Here is a 19,405-nt window from a genome sequence, read left to right as displayed (position 1 = left end):
TTAACATACTAAAAGTAATAATGTGTGAGATTACCTTCAAACTTGTATAGAAAGCAGTAAAACCTTAAACTGACTCTGTTCTTACTAATAATAATATCAGTAATTAGTTTCTTAGGGTTAGCACATCTGAGAATCATCTATAATGCTTTCTGATTCTCACAGTAACTATAGTATTGTATATCCCTATTTTACAGACAAAGATAGCCAAGAAGATTAAGTTCTTTACCATGTCAGGAAAAGAGACCTCAAACCCAAGTTCGAGAATTAGAGCGTTTTCTGTTATGTTACTGACTCATTAAAGTTTAAATGTCTTTAACATTTCTTAAGAATTGCCCTTAGTAGATCATTTTCATCTCACCTTTTAGGTATACTGATTTCCTCTATAATATTTAGAAATACCTACATTTTGTTTTGTTTTGATTTTAAAATACCCAAGATGGCCATAGCAAAGGCAAAATGATTATTTTTAAAATTTTGTTTTTGTCTCTGCATTCCATTTTGTGTCTGCTAATTTTATTTTCTTTTCTGTGATGTCAAAAAAAATTTTCAGGTAAATGATTGCAGGTATATGCTGCAGCTCATGAGATTTCTTTACATGAGACTGGCCATCCTTACTTATAAACAACAGGTGTAATGTATGCTTTATTTCTTGAAGATTCAGTAAAAAACAAGATGTTGAGAATCTTTGCGTGATATTCTACAAATGCAATTATTTAAATTAAAAAAAAAAAACTAAAAAACAATCTATAATGATGTTTGTTACTTCTAAACCCTGAACCTACTAATGTTTAAACTTTAGAGTGTTTTTAGTATAGTGGGAATATTTTAGCTTAAGGCAGTATTCTTCCCAAGTCATCTAGAAAATCTTCATTATATTTTAGTCTTTAAGGTCCCTTGTGTTAGGATCTTTTTGCCTTCTTGTAAAAGTTAAGTGGCCAGGCACAGTGGCCGACACCTGTAATCCCAGCAGTTTGTGAGGCTGAGGCAGGAGTTTCAGACCAGCCTGGGCAACATTGTGAGACTCTTTTTTGAGACAGAGTTTCCCTCTTGTTACCCAGGCTGTAGTGCAATGGCACGATCTCGGTTTACCGCAACCTCCGCCTCCTGGGTTCAGGCAGTTCTCCTGCCTCAGCCTCCTGAGTAGCTGAGACTACAGGCACGTACCAGGCACGTACCACCATGCCCAGCTAATTTTTGTATTTTTAGTAGAGACAGGGTTTTACCAAGTTGACCAGGATGTTCTCGATCTCTTGACCTCGTGATACACCCGCCTCAGCCTCCCAAAGTTCTGGGATTACAGGCGTGAGCCACCACGCCTGGCCGAGACTCTTCACTACCAAAAAATAAATAAATTTTTTTTTAATTAACCACCTGTAGTCTGGCATCTTGGGAGGCTGAGGCAGGAGGATCACTTGAGCCCAGGAGTTTAAGGCTGCAACCTGGGCAACTGAACAAGACCCCATCTCTTAAAAATATATAAGTAAATAAAGTTAACGATGCTGTGTGGTTTATGTATTCAGAAAGAGATTGAGGTAATAAAAGAGTTTTTGGCCAGGGGCTGGCTCACACGTGTAATCCCAACACCTTGGATGGCTGAAGGGGACAGATAGATTGCTTGAGTTTAGGAGGTCAAGACCAGCCTGGCCAACATGGTGAAACCCTGTCTTTACTAAAAATACACAAAAGTTTGTATTTTAAACCATAAACAGTAATCATAGACTCTCTAATAAATTTGTTGTAAATTGTCACTAAAAAGGCAGTACGTGAGTATTTCCCTAAAGGAGGAAGTAAATGAATGTAGCTGTTTATATACTACTAAGGTCTTTATAATGTATTGTAACCTAAAGAAATAAATGATAGTTTTGCCCATGCCATTGGGGCCACGAAGTTGATGTAACATCCAACTGTGTGTCCCTCAAACTCATGCTAAGCTAGCATACCTTGCCTTCATAAGTTTTAACAATTTGAGAATATTTGGCCCTTTATTAATATGTATCTGCCCAGGAGTTTCTAAAAGGTCAGATTTGTTTTGGGCCGGACCTCCAATGCCTAGTCTGTTCTGAATCACACTGTGAAGAGGAAAAGATCTTTAGTTTGAAAACACACACTTGGGCCCCTGTTACTCCATAATCCTTGAATTACCATTCAGAACATCGGTCAGAGTAGATTTTGTCATGCATCTTAAATTTGATGGCATCCTTAAAATAATTAGTTGGGAACAGTCAAAAAGCATTGTGTAACACTGTGGTGTTTATCTTTGTTATATTTAAAGCCTTGTGTGAGAGATTTACACCCCATTTAAAAAGAAATAAATACAGAAATTTTTTTTCTTTTTTTAAAAAACTTCCTGAAAGGAAACAAAAAGACTTCTGAAGAAATCTGACTGTCTGGGCCCATCTGTGTATGGTCTTGGTGAGTCTGGGCAATCAGTCTTCCTGGGCCCTTCTCTCTTTGCAATTTTGAGGTTGGAGATCCCGCTTTTTGTGGCTATTTGAATGTGCCAGAGAAAATTCAAGGTCATGAGAAGAACCTTCCAGCAGATGCAGAGATGGAATGCTGGAAGCTAATAAAAGCTGCATCCCCTATAGAGGCTCAGCAAAGGGCTGTCAAAAAGTCAGAGTGGAGGATAGAACACAGACCAGTACCTTGACTAAGGTATTTTCTGTTTTTTCAGGAGTTGATGTGACGTCAGATCATGCTCTTCTGTTTAGAGTTCACTGTAGTTGTTAACCCATTTATGCCAGAGGTTACAAATTTTTTGTGTGAAAAATCAGATCTAGTTGATGACCTTGAGCAGTAGAATATACATACCTCCCACAAGTTTAGCGTTCCAATAATGGAACTAAGAGATGAGAGGATTGCTGTGTTACATAGTACACAGAAACACAAGAACTGAGTTGTGGCAACATGGCAGTAAGTAGTTCTATTAGAAGAAATGGCAGGAGTCAGATTGCCTGGCAATACAGAAAGAATAGCACAATGGAGGAAGCAGCTGGTGAATCTTGTACTCAGGAGACAAGAGGAAAACTAGAGATTCATTTCTGTGGTGACAGGGTCCCATTTCAGTGTCCTTATTCTGAAAGTAATTTTGGCACTTTTACTGGAAAGTAGCGGGATGTTAAACTTATAAACAGTTTAGGAGGTGAGACCCATAATGTGAAATGAAATTGTCTAAAGACCATTTTAGGAATAGTTCTTTTCTTTTTTTTTTTTTGTTGAGACAGTTTCACTCTTGTTACCCAGGCTGGAGAGCAATGGTGCGATCTCAGCTCACCGCAACCTCTGCCTCCTGGGTTCAAGCAATTCTCCTGCCTCAGCCTCCCGAGTAGCTGGGACTACAGGTGTGCGCCACCATGCCCAGCTAATTTTTGTATTTTTAGTAGAGACAGGGTTTCACTTTGTTGACCAGGATGGTCTTGATCTCTTGACCTCGTGATTCACCCGCCTCGGCCTCCCAAAGTGCTGGGATTATAGGCGTGAGCCACCGCGCCTGGCCTGGAATAGTTCTTTTCTTTATTTCAAATCCTATTTTGATGGTGATTTCAAAATTTCCTTCATTTTCAAGGTTTCAAGTGAAATTGATTGGTGTAAAATCTATAGGTCTCAAATAAAAAAACAGTGCAGCATTTTCTACCTTAGGTTTTTACAAATAAAATAATCTGGAGTTATTTCTGGTTTTGTTTTGTTTTTTTGAGACAATGTCTCGCTCTTTTGCCAGGCTAGAGTACAGTGGTATAGTCTTGCTCACTGCAATCTTGAGCTCCTGGGTTCAGGCAGTTCTCCCACCTCAGCCTCCAAAATAGCTAGGACTATAGGTGCACCCAGCTACTTTTTGTATTTTTGGTGGAGACAAGGTCTCACTATGTTGCCCAACTGGTCTCACATTCCTCCTCAGGTGATCCTTCTAACTTGACCTCACACAGTGCTGGGATTACAGGTGTGAGCTATGGACTTTTGTTGTTTTTTTGTTTTATTTTTTGAGATGGAATTTTGCTCTTGTTGCCCAGGCAACAAGAAATTTCAGCTCACTGCAACCTCTGCTTCCCGAGTTCAAGTGACTCTCCTGCTTCAGCCTCCTGAGTAGCCAGGATTACAGGTGCATGCCACCACGCCTGGCTTATTTTTGTATCTTTAGTAGAGACTCAGTTTCACCATGTTGGCCAACCAGGTCTTTAACTCCTGGCCTCAAGTAATCTGCCTGCCTTGGCCTCCCAAAGTGCTGGGATTGCAGACATGAGCCACTATGCCCGGCTGGAGTTAGATTTTTAACCTTCATATTGTACTAATAGGTTCAGTGACTAATTGATAGGGTTATATCACACCATACTCCCAAAGGTCAGTGAGGAAGTTTGAGAAATCATTCTACATAATAATAAGCAAGTTGCATAATCTGATTAACCAGAAATGGCCTGAGTTGAAAGTGTTATTAATTTTTGTAATTCCTTTTCATTCATTATAATTCTTAACTTGCATTGTGGTTTTTGCTTTTAGCACTGTTTCATTTTGCCTTTAGGAAACTTATATGCTTGTGAAAGAAACTTTGAAATCAGTTTTGTGTAAGTAATTAGGCAGGAAGTAGGGTTTTTTGAAGAGTCACCTGAAAACTGATGCCATATTTGGAATTTTAAATTTTAATTTAAAAACATTATAATTGAGAAATTATCACTGTTTATAGTATGCAATGTGATGTATACAATGCAGAAGGATTAAAACAAGCTGTTTAACATAGCTGTCACCTCAAATATGGTTTTTGTGGTCAGAAATCTGAAATTTACTATCAGCAATTTTGAAATGTACAATACATTATTAGTAACTATATTTACTGTTCTATGAAAATGGATCTTAACAAATACATTCTTCCTGTTTAACTGAAACTTTATACCCTAATCTTAAAACTTTAATACATTTATTTGGTTCATAATTTAGAAAGTATAAAAGGATAATCGGTGAAAATCTCTTTACATGAATTTCCATTCCCAGATTTTGTACATTATTCCATGTTATGTCAGTGTTGATCATGAAGAATAAATTTCCTAGAAATGGAATTGTCAGTTTACAGAGGTCATGTATTTATAATTTGGTAGACACTGCTACCAGAATAGAAGATAATAACTTTCCCTGCACCCCGTATAAAACCACATATTATCATAAACTCATCTTTGCCAGCCTAATGGTTTGTTTTTTAACAAATCCTAGTTTCAATGAGCATTTCTCTGAGGATTGTCATATTAGTGTCTCCTTAAGAGCAAGTTTGTTTTTATATGAACTGATTGTTAATTCCTTTGCCCCCTATTATTTACCATTCTTTTGTTCTTCCTTTGGAAGTTCCAAGCCTCCTCCTGTTACTTCTTTTTCTCTTGGGAGAACTTCCTTTAACCAATTTTTTTTTAAGGTTAGGTCTACTGGTGACAAGTTATTCTAGTTTTCTGAAAATGTCTTTATTTCAGCGGGGTGTAGGGAATGGTTTCAGGATGAAACTTTTTCACCTCACATCATCAGGAGTTTCGTAAGGATTGCTCAGCCTGGATACCTTGCTTGCACAGTTTACAAGATGGTTTGTGCTCCTTCTTTGAGAATCTAATCCTGCCACTGATCTGACAGATGAAGCTCTCACAGTAATGCTCACTTGCCTGCCATTCACCTCCTGTTGTGTGACCTGGTTCCTCACAGGCCACAGATCAGTACCAGGGACCATGGACCTTCATCTCCATGTTCTGACATTATGTTGACTATGTATATTGATAAACTGTTCATTTAAATAATACTTGTTGACTTTGAGAAGGATACAGTTTAACCATAGTCTCAATATGCCTTAATCATATTTTAAAATTTAGGTTAACACACATTTCAAAACTCAAGCCACAGTCTTAACACAATCAATATTGATATTGTTGTGTCTCCAATTTTTTGCCTTTTTACCCTTCTGTCCTTTTGTGTCTTTCTCAGTTGTTTTCTCTCTTTTTTTTTTTTTTTTTGGGGGGGGCAGACTTACAGGAAAAGGAACATAAATTAAATTTGCCAAATATCAAAAGAAAGGAACTTTTCTTTTTTGAAATAGAGTCTCACTCTGTCTCCCAGGCTGGAGTGCAGTGACATGATCTCACCCCCCTTAACCTCTGCCTCCCAGGTTCAAGAGATTCTCTGCCTCAGCCTCCCGAGTAGGTGGGATTACAGGTGCCCTCTACCACACCCAGCTAATTATTGTATTTTTAGTAGAGACGGGGGTTCACTATGTTGGCCAGACTGGTCTCAAACTCCTGACTTCAGGCAATCTGCCCGTTTAGGTCTCCCAAAGTGCTGGGATTATAGGTATGAGCCACCACTCCTAGCCGAACTTTTTAATCTTAGGGCTTTTTTTTTTTTTTTTTTAATTGAGACGGAGTCTCACTCTTTCTCAGGCTAGAGTACAGTGGCACGATCTCAGTTCACTGCAGCCTCTGCCTCCCAGGTTCATTCGATTCTTGTGCCTCAGCCTTCCAAGTAGCTGAAACTACTGGTGCCCATCACCACGCCTAGCTAATTTTTGTATCTCTGTAGAGATGGGGTTTCACCATGTTGGCCAAGCTAGTCTCAAACTCCTGACCTCAAGTGATCCGCCCACCTCGATGTCCCAGATTGCTAGGATTACATGCATGAGTCACCGCGCCCAGCCTATTTTCCTTTTATAGTTGATGCTGAGCTGATTCTCAGGCAGATTATATTCCTATAAAAATAGTTTTAAATCTCTTTCTGGCCTTCCACTTTATGTATTTATGTACTTTGAGGAGGAGTCTAGCTTTGTCTCTCAGGCCAGATTGCAGTGGTACGATGTTGGCTCGCTACAATCTCCATGTTTGGGGTTCAAGCGATTCTTGGACCTCAGCCTCCCAAGTAGCTGGGATCACTGGTTTGAGCCACCACACCTGGCTGATTTTTGTATTTTTAGTAGAGATGGTTTCACCATATTGGCCAGGCTGGTCTCAAACTCCTGACCTCAAGCGATCCACTTGCCTTGGCCTCCCATAGTGGTGGGATTATAGGCATGAGGCATTGCACCGGACTTTACATATTATTATATCTTGCTTCACTAAAGTGTTTTATTCAAAAGCAATGTGTAAATTAAATAATTGTTAATGGAATGTATTCAATACACTTGGTGAGTGGGCTTGCTTTGTGTGGTGTGGTTTTTTGTTGTTTTGGAGATAGAGTCTCACTCTGTTGCCCAGGCTAGAATGCAGTGGTGCCATCATGGCTCACTGCAACCTCGACCCCTTGGGCTCAAGTAATTCTCCCTCCTTGGCCTCCCAAAATGCTGAAATTATAGGCGTGAGACACCATGACCCCGGTGACCTTCTGGGCTCAAGTGATTCTTCCTCCTTAGCCTCTCAAAGTGCTGAGATTACAGGTGTGAGAAGCCATGCTCCTGGTGAGTGGGCTTGCTTTTTTTAAAAATTTCAGACACTAAATGGGCTTGCTTTTAAAGTGCATCAACTGTGATATATTTCTCATAGGAAAGAATCTCAATGCAAAATAAATAGAAATCAGAGCTGGTGATTAAAGCTTTGTTAATTGTGGGGTAAAGAGTTACTATATTTTAACAAGTATATTTTATGTTTTATATTTTTATTTCATCATGAATTTGTTTTCTTTGTTAGATTCCTTTAAAATTTGATTCCCCCCCCCCCCCCATCTCCGTCAGGTTTTAGTTTAGTGTATATAAGGAGATTTTTCAGGTTATATGTGTTTGCATACCCACTCTGTCTCACCAGCAGCATTGGGATTGGATTCAGGTTAACAGTTAGGTTCATGAGACAAAATAAGCTTCACCAAGCACTAAGTTTACTTCCTTAAGAAAGGATATAGGATAGGAAATGGCATGCTGGTACAGCAACAGCATAGAGGAACTCTCATGATTTCCAGGCACAGTTTGCATACATCCTAGACATCTCACACATGATAATGTACATGTTTCTTAGAAATACAACTGGGTAAGGAAGGATTACCTTAGTTCACTGAAGCCATTACATCTACCGTCTTGTTAGCTTTTTTGTGGCGGGGGGGACAGGGTCTTGCTCTCTTGCCCAGGCTGGAGTGCCGTGGTGCGACCTCAGCTTACTGCAGCCTCTGCCTCTCAGGTTCAAGCGGTTCTTTTGCTTCAGCACCCTGAGTAGCTAGGACTACAGGCATGTACTACCACACCTGGCTAATTTTTGAAATTTTAGTAGAGACATGGTTTTACCATGTAATTTCAGCCAGACTTTCATGTATCTTTTGTTTAGATATTCCTATAAATTATCAGATACAAATTGCAAGGATGATTCAGGCACAGCAACACACATGCCTGTAGGTCTAGCTATTCAGGAGGCTGAGACAAGGAGTGTTACTTGAGCCCAGGAGTTTGAGGCCAGCCTGTGCGACATAGCAAGACCCCATCTTCAAAAATATGTAAATAAATAAACAAGGCTAGACATGGTAACTCACACCTGTAATCCCAATGCTTGCGAAGGTTGAGGCAGGAAGATACCTTGAGCCAAGGAGTTCGAGAACGGCCTAGGCAACATAGGGTCTCTACAGAAATAAAAATAAAATTAGCAGGGCATGGTGGTATACACTTGTGTTCCCAGTTACTCAGGAGGCTGAGACAGAAGTAACACTTGAGCCTAGGAGGTCAAGACTACAGTGAGCATTTTAGCCTGAGCAACAACAACAAAAACAGCAATGCCAAATATCAACTCTTAAGATGTTCCTGAGGCTAAGGTGGGGCTAAAGGAAAGGTCACAAATTAGCTGATAACCTTTCAACTAAGGTTCTGTAACCAAACAGCCAACAGATAATCCAAAGATAAATTTTCTTTGTTTTCCTTTACTGTTAAGGAAAACATTAATTTATACGTAAGTGAATAAAATAGTATAACAAACAACTGTTCTTTACCTAGCTTCAGGAGTTTATTTATGGCCAATCTGGTTTTAACCATCACTAGCCCCTTTTCCCTTTCCTATTATTTTGAAACAAATTCCAGGCATAGCATTTTATCAGTAAATACTATTTCTAAAAGATGATTCTTCAAAAAGCAATACCGTAACGATACATACATACACATTCCTAAATATAAAAAATCCTGATAGTGTTCAGGTTGTAATTGTTTCATTAATGTTTTTTGTTGTGTGAATCAATCCAAATAAAGTTCAAACATTTAAATTGGTCTTGTAAGCTGTTTTTTGCTTTTTAATAAATTCCCTTACCATCTTGTTTCCTTGAAATGTATTTGTCAAAAAGGTAGGTTGTTTGTCATGTACTGTTTTCTATAATTTGAACACACTGGCTTTTACTAATTGAGTACTTATTGTGTTTTGTAATGTTGATGAGATGTAGTTGTGACTTGAAGAAATTCCTTTTAATGAAAGCAGGAGTCACACAGGACAAGTTGTCTCTGTATTCTGCAGCAGCCAGCCCTCTTGTGAGGGTTATCAGTGCCTCACAAGAAGTTGTAAAACAATGATATTCTAACTCTGTAAATCTTCTTCATTTATTCCTGGAGTACTTCTGATAAAGAGCTATTTCTCTTCATCTATTTCAATAGCCAGAGGTGCAGTTTGTACCAGAAAGGCAAGATAAATGCTTTATGAGTATCACTGTGAATTAATATATTTTTTTTTTCTTTTCTTTTCTTTTCTTTTTTTTTGAGACAGAGTTTCACTCTTGTTGCTCAGTCTGGAGTGCAATGGCATGGTCTTGGCTCATCACAACCTCCATTTCCCAGGTTGAAGCAATTTCCTGCCTCACCCTCCCGACTAACTCGAATTACAGGCATGTGCCACCATGCCTAGCTAATTTTGTATTTTTAGTAGGGACAGGGTTTCTCCATGTTGGTCAGGCTGGTCTCAAACTCCCGACCTCAGGTGATCTGCCCACCTTGGCCTCCCAAAGTGCTGGGATTACAGGCATGAGCCACCATGCCTAGCTGGATTTCTAATAATAATCTGATTTATTTCAATTTATTTAGTTCTCATCTATATATCAATATTGTCCCATCTTTGGCCCAGGTTAGCCTCTTCAGATCCACCATGATTTGAATGAGTATACCTTTAGAAGGGTCAAGCTCCTCCTAGTTTGTAGTATCTTCTTCTAATTCCTGTTATATTACACCTTCTAGCTTCACTTGCTTGTGTTGACTGATCCTTTGAACTCTGCGTTTTTTGACCCTTTTAAAGTTACTGCTTCCTTAAACAAAATAAAATTTCAATTTAAAATGACTTTTTGTAGAGTCCCCAAAACATACTATTATCATGGGCAATTGACTTTCCTCTGTTATGATTCTTCTCTTGGGCTAAATTTCTTAATTATTAGAAGATTCCTCCGGTATTGAAATAAAAGCCCATGCCAGTGAAATCAATTTCTTATCTCTTCATGTTTCTGTAAAGTGGTTTTTCTGTTATTTCCCTGAGCTAGTTCTTCCAATCTTGATAATAAGATGGAAGTGGAAAACAACAAGATTAGAATGTGAGACTCTGTGTTGTTATTCTGTGCTTTTTAGAAACTTGCTTATTCAGATGTTTATTAACATTAGGTTAGCATTTTAGACTCACCTATTTTTTAAAGTTCTTTGTATTCATAGATACAACTTTGACCATTGAATTCTGGAGATCTGGATTCTGATCCTGAGTCTTGACTCCTTTCTTGTACAGTCCTGTTCACATAGCTGGATGATCTAAGTGCTAAATACTGGACTTAGTGAGAATCTGCAGAAAATTTAAATCTCCTCCAACCAAGTTTGTTTCAAAATTGTTGATCAAAACCTTTTTGTTTTTATTAAAGTTAAGAAAGAAGAAAAGAAAAGGCATAAATCATCATCGTCCTCCTCCTCATCTAGTGACTCAGATAGCTCAAGCGATTCTCAGTCTTCTTCTGATTCCTCTGATTCTGAAAGTGCTTCTGAAGAGAAATCAAAGAAAAGAAAAAAGAAACATAGGAAAAATTCCCGAAAACACAAGAAAGAAAAGAAGAAGCGAAAGAAAAGCAAGAAGAGGTCTTAATTTTACTTTGCTAATGCTAGCTTTAAATTCTGATTCCTTTTTATAAATAAATTTGTTAGGATTTTGGGTCAATTGTATGAGACTGTTAAAATAGTGAGAAATATTGTGTAGCATGGAGCATAAGACTTTTGATATTCTACAGTCTTTAGATTAAATTTTGGGTACATTAATTATCTTTTGAAACCTGTCAGTTCATTTTTTGTGTGTACTCAAGAAATGGCTTTGGTGTTACAGATTTGTATATCTTATAGGAGGATTGTGGGAATCATGAAAATTACAGGAAACCACAAGTTGTGTTTGCTATTTTCAGTAGCAGTCCCCTTTGCTCTTATGATAGCATTCAGGTAGAAAGCAGATAATGTCAATGTATTTTACTTTCTTTTCCATTTTGTTTGAAATAATCTGTGTACTAAAACTTGTCTTCATCTGCCTGTTGACTCAAATGCAATTAATTTCTTTACCCATGTTTTAAAGTATTTTAAATTTATTAGAGTGCATTGCCCACATAGTTTCATATTTTTGATCCATTTTGTAGGAAAATATTTTTTGAGAGTGTGATAATCGAAACATTTTGTTTTGTTTTTGATTGGTTAGTTGGTTTGTCAGAGGAATAGAAGATTTTTCCCATGCGATCACATCTTTGGTAAGGACAGGATGTTTATATTATAGTGATATAAAGGAAAGAAATATGAACAATTGGATATTTGCGTAAGGACATAATAACCAAATGTAACTTGTTTTTTGTATTTCTGTCTATTAAGTGCATCTAGTGAGAGTGAAACCGAAAATCTTGAAGCACAACCCCAGTCTACTGTCCGTCCAGAAGAGATCCCTCCTATACCTGAAAATAGATTCCTAATGAGAAAAAGTCCTCCTAAAGCTGATGAGAAAGAAAGGAAAAACAGAGAGAGAGAAAGAGAAAGAGAGTGGTATGTGAATGTGTATATTTTGTCTTACATGGTTTAACCATAGAGCTTTTCTTATTTTTAAAAATGTTTTTGTTTATTTTAAACAAGATTTAATTGGTGACTTTGTCCGAAGATTGAAATCTTTTTTTTAATAAAATGTTTTCTTCCACAATTCTTTTTTGCCAGCCACATAGCTAGAAAGGTAAATTGACTTATGTTACAAGTAGATTCTGAAGTACAGTTACACATAATAAACACTAATACAAAAAAGATAGTAAGCAGCATTCCAAACCAATAACAAGATACTGTTTAACCAGTAAAACAAGGTAGTATTTTATCATGTTATTTGCATACATTAAACTTTTAAGCAAGTAATAATCTTGGTTTTTCAGTTTGTCTAATAGGAAAAACTGCTGTTTTCCCTACTTGGTTTACAATATTATAATAATAAAAATTGATATTGTGTTCAAATCCTGCAAACAATTTTACTACATCAATCTACGTTAATATCTGTAATGCTAATGGCTCTTTATCAGTCATTTTAATAACTATGTCCAAAAGTAGAAAAAGAAATATTGAAATCTTAGTTATGATCAGAAATACACTGTTATAATACAAGTAATAAAATTCTTGGCCAAGCACAGTGGCTCACACCTGTAATCCCAGCACTTCAGGTGGCTTAGGTGGGCAGATTGCTTGAGCTCACGATTTCAAGGTGAGCCTGGGCAACGTGGCGAAACCTCACCTCTACTAAAAATATTTAAAAATAGCTGGGTATGGTGGTGCATACCTATAGTCTCAAATACTTGGGAGGCTGAGGTGGGAGAATCACCTGAGCCCAGGAAGTAGAGGCTACAGTGAACAGTGATCATACCAATGAGCTCCAGCCTGGGTGACGAGAGTGAGACTCTGACTTAAAAAAAAAACTCTGAGCATTCTTTCTATACTTCAGTCTTCTCTATACAATAAAAATGTAAAAATAAGATGGAGTATTTGAAACTTTGTCATTTATATGAATTGTATGGAGTTGATTTTTCTGCTAGTATTGGAAAGGAGGTTTCCAAGGAAATAAAGATTAAAGAAAAAATATTTGAACTGCTTTTCAAATATCACTTACATGGATGTTGTTAATGTGCTAATTAAATAATAACTGATATACTATTTTTGGAAAAGAAACAGCTTCACTTTTTGGTAATAGACCGTCATATGAATGTTTGACTAATTCAGACCAGCTTGTCTCTGCTTAGTTCAGGTTACTTAGCATTTCTCTATACTTCTGTTACCAGTGAACAACTGTTGAAAGGATATAAGGTACTTTGGGATAAGATAGTTTTAAAATTGTTCTCTCAACAGCATGTAGCCCTTTCTGAGCTCTTTTACATTGCTTTTTCTTAGCACTATCAAATTAGTTTTATCTTAGTAATTCTAGTTATGGCAGTATTTAAGACATGATTGGCATTTTGAGGCAGGAAAGTTCTTCATGCTGACATATTTCAAGGCCTTAGCATTTCTGACTCCTGGGTCCTACTTACCAGTAGCACTCTCTAGTCATTGCATTTTTGGTTGATAACCACTGATTATACATTTGTCTTTTATATCCATGGGGAATTTGTTTCAGGACCCCTTGTAGATACCAAAATATGTTAAGTCTGTTATAAAAAATGACTTAGTATTTGTATGTAATCTAATATTCCCATGTATTTTAAATCATCTCTGGATTACTTATACCTAGTGTGTTATAATAATCTATAAAATAAAACTAAATTCTGTGTAAATATTTTTTTTACTATATTTTGGGGTTTTAAAAAAATTTTATTTTTCAGTTGAGTTTTTTTTCCTTCAAATAATTTTGAAACCTGGTTGCTTCAGTCTGCAGATGTGGAACCTCTGGATACAGGGACCAATTCTCCATAGAATTTTAAATTTGTTATTTTTGATAAGTAAAGCTGTATTCTACAGATTCATTTTTATTAAAATAACATGTCATGGGGCCAGGCATGGTGGCTCACATCTGTAATCCTAGCACTTTGAGAGGCCTTGGCGGGTGGATTGCTTGAGCTCAGAGGTTCAAGACACGCCTGGGCAACATGGTGAAATTCTGTCTCTACCAAAAATACAAAACATTAGCTAGGCTTGGTGGTGTGGACGTGTGGTCCCAGCTACTTGCAAGGCTGAATTGGGAGGTTAGCTTGAGCCAGGAAGCCGGACGGAGGTTGCAGTGAATCAGAATCACACCACTAAACTCTAAACTAGGTGACAGAGTAAGACCGTGTCTCAAAAATAATAATAATAAATGTTTTTTAAAAATGTGTTAACTTTCTCTTTGCTTCCTTCTAGTAATCCACCTAACTCCCAGCCTGCTTCATACCAGAGACGACTTTTAGTTACTAGATCTGGCAGGAAAATTAAAGGAAGAGGACCAAGGGTAGGTGATCTTTCCCCAGAGATCTTCACAGTATTGCATTTGTCTTCCTTAAATAATTTGAGTGTTTCTTAAATATTATTTTACTTAGCAGGTAACTAAAATTTAGGGGAGAAGGAGGTATTGAATTATATATTCTCTTTCTTAAGCAGCTTCTGTATGTTGGTACCTCCCAACAGAAAAATCCATGAGATATAAATAGATTTTACATTTACATGGAATAAAATGGGATTGAGAGCTTTCATGTTACCCTTATTACTTTGCAATCACTATATCTCTATTTTTGTTAAACAAAAATAAAAATTAACCTTATTCTTATATTTTATTCTTTTTCTCTTTACTAGATTGTCCTCATCGGAATTTAAATATCTTGTGCTTTCAAAACTTTATAGAAACTTGGCTACACTTTTCTCTCTTATGTCTTCACTTCCTACTTATACCTCAAGCACTTCTAATACCTTTGTTCTGCTGAAAACAGCACTTCATATATAATTAGCTCCATGTCACAAATCCAGTGAATCCTTTTCAGTCTTTATCTTAACTTAATCTTGCTCCTTGTAATACTTTTTCCACCTTTCTTTTTTTTGAGACTGAGTCTTACTCTGTTGCCCAGGCTGGAGTGCAGTGGCACAATCTTGGCTCACTGCAACCTCTGCCTCCCAGGTTCAAGTGATCCTCCTGCCTCAGCCCCCCTAGTAGTTGGGATTACAGGCACGCCCCACCATGCCCGGTTAATTTTTGTAGCTTTAATAGAGGCAGGCTTTTGCCAAGCTGGTCTCCAACTCCTGACCTCAGGTGATCCACCTGTCTTGGCCTCCCAAAGTGTTGGGATTACAGGTGTGAACCACCACACCCAGCCTCCACATTTCTTTCATAACATTTTCTTATCTCTCTAGCCAGTTTATCGTAAATTTCTAATGCTAGTTCATACTCCTTAAACTGACCTTTTTTTTTTGAGACAGGGTCTCACTTTTACCCAGGCTGGAGTGCAGTGGTACAATCAAGGGTCACTGCGGCCTCAACCTTCCAGTCTCAAGCAATCCTCCCACCTCTGCCTCCCAAGTAGCTGGGACTACAGATGTGCAGCATCACATCTGGCTAATTTTTGTATTATTTTTGTAGAAATAGGGTTTTGCCATGTTGCCCAGAATGATCTCAATCTCCTGAGCTCAAGCAATCTGCCCATCTGGGCATTCCATAGTGCTAGAATTACAGGCATGATTCACCATGTCCAGCCATTTACCTAAGTTTTAAATACCATAGTACATCAAGGTTCCCATTCAACTCTTCTCACACTGCATATACTCCTTCAGCAGTCTAATGACTCCCATGACTGGTAAATGTCAAACTTTTATCTGCACTTCTCAGCTCCAAAGACTTGCTTGACTAATGAATACCTCAAACTTAGCTTTTGTGAAGCTGAGCACAAGCTCTTCATCTTCAAATCTGATCCTTCTTTAGTGTACTGATTTTAGTGCCTGGCACCACCACCTGTGCAGTTCCTTCTCAAGAATAATATGGTTCTCCCCTTTTGGTTTATACCTTAACTATGGTTAGATACATGGATATATCTTAATCATCACCAAATACTGTCTGTTCTGCCTCCTGAATACTTGGAAATTCATCTGTTTTTCTCAAGCTTTACCCTTGCCATGTTAATTCAACTCCATCATATTGTCTGAACTGTAAATTTTGATGGTTTTCCTTTTTTTTTTTTTAACTTTAGTACCTCTTTCATGTTAAAAATTACTGAGGACCCAAAAGAACTTTTGTTGGTGTGGGTTATATCTATCAATATTTACCCTTTTAGGAATTTGTACTGAGAAATATTTAAAACATAATATATAAGCACACATTTCATTGGCTGTGAAAGTAATGATATCAAAACATGTATACTGAATAGGCTATTGTGTGATAATGAAAGAATGAAAATGGAAAAGGCAAATACTGTGATATTATGAAGATAGTTTTGACCCCGGAGTCTTCGGATCATAGATCCCACTTTGAGATTCACTGTCTAATCCTCTATTAAAAATAATAGCATCACAATTTAAAAATGAAAGTCTGATTTTTGTGCAGCTCATTTACGATTGATCTTAGGATAAACCCAGACTTACTACTACCATGGCCTACGACACTTCGTAAAAGCTAGTTCTTGCTTACCTCATCAATATTATCTAGTACTACTTTCTCTTGCAGTTTTTAGCTTTGGCCATATTTGCTCTGTCTTACCATCATTTTTTAAGCATGCTATGTTTCTTCATATCTCAGAACCTTCCTGTCTCAGCATCTTTTCCCTTTTCCTTTTATATCCATTCTATTGTAGCTGCATATATGTTTAACATATGTAATTATATATTGATTCACATGCTCTCTGAGTCCTGTAGAATGTAAGTTCCAGGAAAGCACACTCATTATATCTTGGCTCACTAATGGTACGTGGTAGAGTGTTTGATCATCCTAAGGGTTGAATAAGTGAACATGTACACATTTACTCTGTTTTTCCCACAATATGGGAAATATTTGCTTTGAAACATTATGTATATATAACAGATTGGAACCTGGCAACTTATAAGTTGCTCTAGCATTGGATAGGACTTTTCCATCGAGAAAATGTGTATGGCTGGTGGCTAGAGTTTTTGTGATTAATGTTTCTTAACTTGGAATTTGCATCATGACTACTTAAGTTTCTCTATCTCATTGATTTCCTACATGAAAATTGGGAAATTTTAGTAATTTTCAGGGCATAGAAATACCAGACGTTTTATTTTAACCTAGAAGCATACACTTTTTAGCTACCGTTATAATGCTTTTTATATATATTTTTTTATTTTGTAACCCTTTCTACCTCATGACCCTTGCCCCAGCACTTCGCTTTCTCCATGTGAGTCCCTCTATACCTTTATACCTTAATTTTCCCCCCTTTTAATTTTCTTTAGCGTTATCGAACTCCTTCCAGATCCAGATCAAGGGATCGTTTCAGACGTAGTGAGACTCCTCCACATTGGAGGCAAGAGATGCAGAGAGCTCAAAGAATGAGGGTGTCAAGTGGTGAAAGATGGATCAAAGGGGATAAGTAAGATTTAATTATTATTATTCAAATGTAATAAGTATTTGTTTTTACTGTTATACATAAAGTTATTTTATTGTCATTTTAATTATTAAATACCTTAAGAAAAGTCGAATATCATTTTAGCTAATAATATCTACCATTCTTTTCCTAATAACATTTCCCCAATTCTTTATTTTTCCTTATTTTTTAGGAGTGAGTTGAATGAAATAAAAGAAAATCAGAGAAGTCCAGTTAGAGTAAAAGAGAGAAAAATCACTGATCACAGGAATGTATCTGAGAGCCCAAACAGAAAAAATGAAAAGAAAGTTAAAGACCATAAATCTAACAGTAAAGAGAGAGACATCAGAAGAAATTCAGAAAAAGATGATAAATATAAGAACAAAGTGAAGAAAAGGGCCAAATCTAAAAGTAGGAGTAAGAGCAAAGAGAAATCAAAGAGTAAAGAAAGAGATTCAAAACATAATAGACATGAAGAAAAGAGGATGAGATCAAGGAGCAAAGGAAGGGATCATGAGAATGCTAAAGAAAAAGAAAAGCAGTTTGATTCTAAAGGAAAAGATCAGGAAAGGAGTAGAAGTAAAGAGAAATCTAAACAGTTAGAATCAAAGAGTAATGAGCATGATCATAGTAAAAGTAAGGAAAAGGATAGACGTGCACAATCCAGGAGTAGAGAATGTGATATAACTAAAGGTAAACACAGTTATAATAACAGAACAAGAGAACGAAGCAGAAGTAGGGACAGAAGCAGAAGAGTGCGATCAAGAAGCCATGACAGAGATCGCAGCAGAAGTAAGGAGTACCATAGATACAGAGAACAGGAATACAGGAGAAGAGGACGGTCACGAAGCCGAGAGAGAAGAACAACACCAGGAAGATCAAGAAGTAAAGATAGGAGGAGAAGGAGGAGAGACTCACGGAGCTCAGAGAGGGAAGAAAGTCAAAGCAGAAACAAAGAAAAATACAGAAACCAAGAAAGTAAGAGTTCACACAGAAAAGAAAATTCTGAGAGTGAAAAAAGAATGTACTCTAGAAGTCGTGATCATAATAGCTCAAATAATAGCAGGGAAAAAAAGGCTGATAGAGATCAAAGTCCCTTCTCAAAAATAAAACAAAGCAGTCAGGACGTTGAATTAAAGTCCTCCACATTGAAAAATAAGGAGGATGAGAAGATCAGATCCTCAGTGGAAAATGAAAACCAAAAATCAAAGGGTCAAGAAAGTGACCATGTACATGAAAAAAATAAAAAATTTGATCATGAATCAAGCCCTGGAACAGATGAAGACAAAAGTGGATGAGTGAGTTTATATAAATTTATTTCCATTCTATTTTGAATTTTAAGTTTGAGAGACTTGCTAATGAATCTCCTTTATGTTGTTTTCCTTTTCATTGTTTTTGGGTTGTTTTATGTTTGTCCTTTTTTTTATGTGCATTTCATTGAGTTGATCTTTTGATAATCTGCAATCTGGATAATTTGTACTGCTAAAGTTTTAATAAACTTGAAATGAGAAAAACACTTTGGTGTAGTACTGTGTGCTGTGTTTAACTATTTTATGTATGCATTACTGTGTTGCAACAATCAGCCAATCGCATTCTAATTTGTTTAGTCAGCCATTTGGAATGGTTTCAGTGCATTGTTATGAAAGCTTGTGTTTCTCATGATTAAAGTAACTTTAGAAGCCAGTAGAAGACATCTTGTATCGATTTTCTGATTGTGTTAATAATAGAGATTTGTAGCAGTTTCTTTTAATTACACAGAAGCAGGGTCCTAATAACCTGAGATCTTAAGTCATCACTTGATTTTTATAGTGATTTGTGCTTTAAAATAGATGTTTATTTATATTGCACTCATACTCTATTCTTTATAGTTGCAGCCATAGCTTGTTTCCTATTAATGCTTTTCCTGTCTTAGTTGTGTTTTACTTAACTGTCTATAAAAATCATAAGAGTAATTTTTTTAGTTGATGTACTGATTGAGCTTGAGTTGCTGTTA

At 36.9% G+C, this 19,405-nt stretch overlaps 1 protein-coding gene across 12 annotated transcripts in view; it reads left to right on the top strand.

Annotated features, from left to right (window-relative positions):
- Positions 1-18,926, top strand: part of PPIG (peptidylprolyl isomerase G) — a 49,759-nt gene extending 30,833 nt beyond the window's left edge. For all 12 annotated transcript variants that reach the window (XM_008998742.4, XM_008998739.4, XM_054257571.2 and 9 more), the window contains 5 exons: positions 10,795-11,005; positions 11,774-11,941; positions 14,258-14,345; positions 17,282-17,418; positions 17,606-18,926. In XM_008998742.4, coding sequence (XP_008996990.1) covers positions 10,795-11,005; positions 11,774-11,941; positions 14,258-14,345; positions 17,282-17,418; positions 17,606-18,710 — 1,709 coding nt within the window. In that variant the 3' untranslated portion in view covers positions 18,711-18,926. The remainder of the gene's footprint in view (positions 1-10,794; positions 11,006-11,773; positions 11,942-14,257; positions 14,346-17,281; positions 17,419-17,605) is intronic.
- Positions 18,927-19,405: the final 479 nt, after the last annotated feature.

Source organism: Callithrix jacchus, chromosome 6, assembly GCF_049354715.1.
Source record: "Callithrix jacchus isolate 240 chromosome 6, calJac240_pri, whole genome shotgun sequence".
Classification (NCBI taxonomy): Eukaryota; Metazoa; Chordata; class Mammalia; order Primates; family Cebidae; genus Callithrix; species Callithrix jacchus.
This window is presented reverse-complemented; position numbering and strand designations above follow the sequence as displayed.